The 1,408-nt window shown below is 57.3% G+C and overlaps 1 protein-coding gene across 1 annotated transcript in view; it reads left to right on the top strand.

Annotated features, from left to right (window-relative positions):
• IL16 (interleukin 16) overlaps positions 1-1,408 on the top strand; it is an 80,762-nt gene that overhangs the window by 70,482 nt on the left and 8,872 nt on the right. Inside the window, exon 16 of the mRNA XM_029952313.1 lies at positions 602-675. Within this exon, the coding sequence (XP_029808173.1) occupies positions 602-675 (74 nt within the window). The remainder of the gene's footprint in view (positions 1-601; positions 676-1,408) is intronic.

Genomic DNA, 1,408 nt, shown 5'->3' with positions numbered 1-1,408 from the left:
CAGAGGGGCGGGGGAGGGGAGGGAGCCGGGGGAGGCCGTGGGGGGAGGAGGAGGTGCAGACGCGCAGCCACCACAGACCGAAGTCGTGGGGACAAAGAGCACCGCTCGGGGGACATGGCCGATGACGTCGTAGCAACTTTCGTGCCGACAGAGGGTGGGTCCACTTGTCCTGTGAGCGTTTTGTGATGCGCAGTTGTCAGATCATTACGTCGCACACCTAGACCAACAGAATGTGTCCGCGGTACTTCAGTTACGCGATAAAAGCAGAGGAAGGCACCTAGCGGACGGCACCTCCAGTGAGCACCTAGGCTCTGCCCTTGTAATCACTCACTCAGTCTCTCGTGCACGGGGGTGAGGACACACGGGAAACAGAGGCCGGCCACACAGGTCGGGCCAGGCCTGCGTGTGAGCCGAGGAGCCTAGATCTCAGCCCTGAAGGCAGGAGGGGCCTCGGAAGGCCGGTCACTGCTGGCTGCCGGCCTCCGGTGGAGGGGGAGGGAGTCCTGGGCGAGGACGGCTTCTCACGGGCTGCGAGCAGGCCCCCCCCGCCCCGCCCCGGGGCCACACGCTTCTCCGCTGTGATTTCTCCCTCTCCCAACAGGGGATGAAATCCTGGAGCTCAACGGTGAGTCGATGGCAGGACTAACGCATCAGGACGCTCTGCGGAAGTTCAAGGTGACCGCTCGCTGCCGGTGCAGGGCCCAGCCCCGGGGTGTCAGGCACCCTCGTCCATGCAAACCTGCAGACTCCAAATGTGGGGTCCTCTGTGGGGCGCCCCGCTGATGCTCCTCTGGGCACAGGGTTACAGGAAGGTCTGACTCCGGAAACAAGTGTTTCCAGGATTGCTGTGGGGGTGGGGGTTAACTAGATTTCTAGAACTGCCCTGTATTTATGTTGATACATTTACAAATCTGTTTTAAGTTTTAAGGCGATCACTGAAAGATGTTGTTAAGGCTCCTGGTAATTACTTCAGTCCACGTGTATGTACACACGCATGTACGTTCCACATGTGATGTTTCATATCTGCAGATACACGCAGACATGGATCATACATATACATAGCACACGTACACACCACACCCACACGGGCACACACCACACACATGCATGTGCACACGTGTGGACACTGCAAATGCAAACATGGGCATGCACACACATGCATATGTGGAGTACACACATGCATATATGTGACCACAATGCACATGTGAACACACACATGGGCATGCACACATGTACACACAGACACATACACACGGACATGCACACACGGACATGCACACATGGACATGCACACACACGCACACATGATCACACACACGATCACGCACACACGGACACGCACACACGGACACGCACACACGGACACACACACATAGACATGCACACATGGACACGCACACACGATCAC

Source organism: Suricata suricatta, chromosome 9 (assembly GCF_006229205.1).
Source record: "Suricata suricatta isolate VVHF042 chromosome 9, meerkat_22Aug2017_6uvM2_HiC, whole genome shotgun sequence".
NCBI lineage: Eukaryota > Metazoa > Chordata > Mammalia > Carnivora > Herpestidae > Suricata > Suricata suricatta.
Note: the sequence above shows the minus strand (reverse complement) of the source record. Positions and strands in the feature narration are given on the sequence as shown.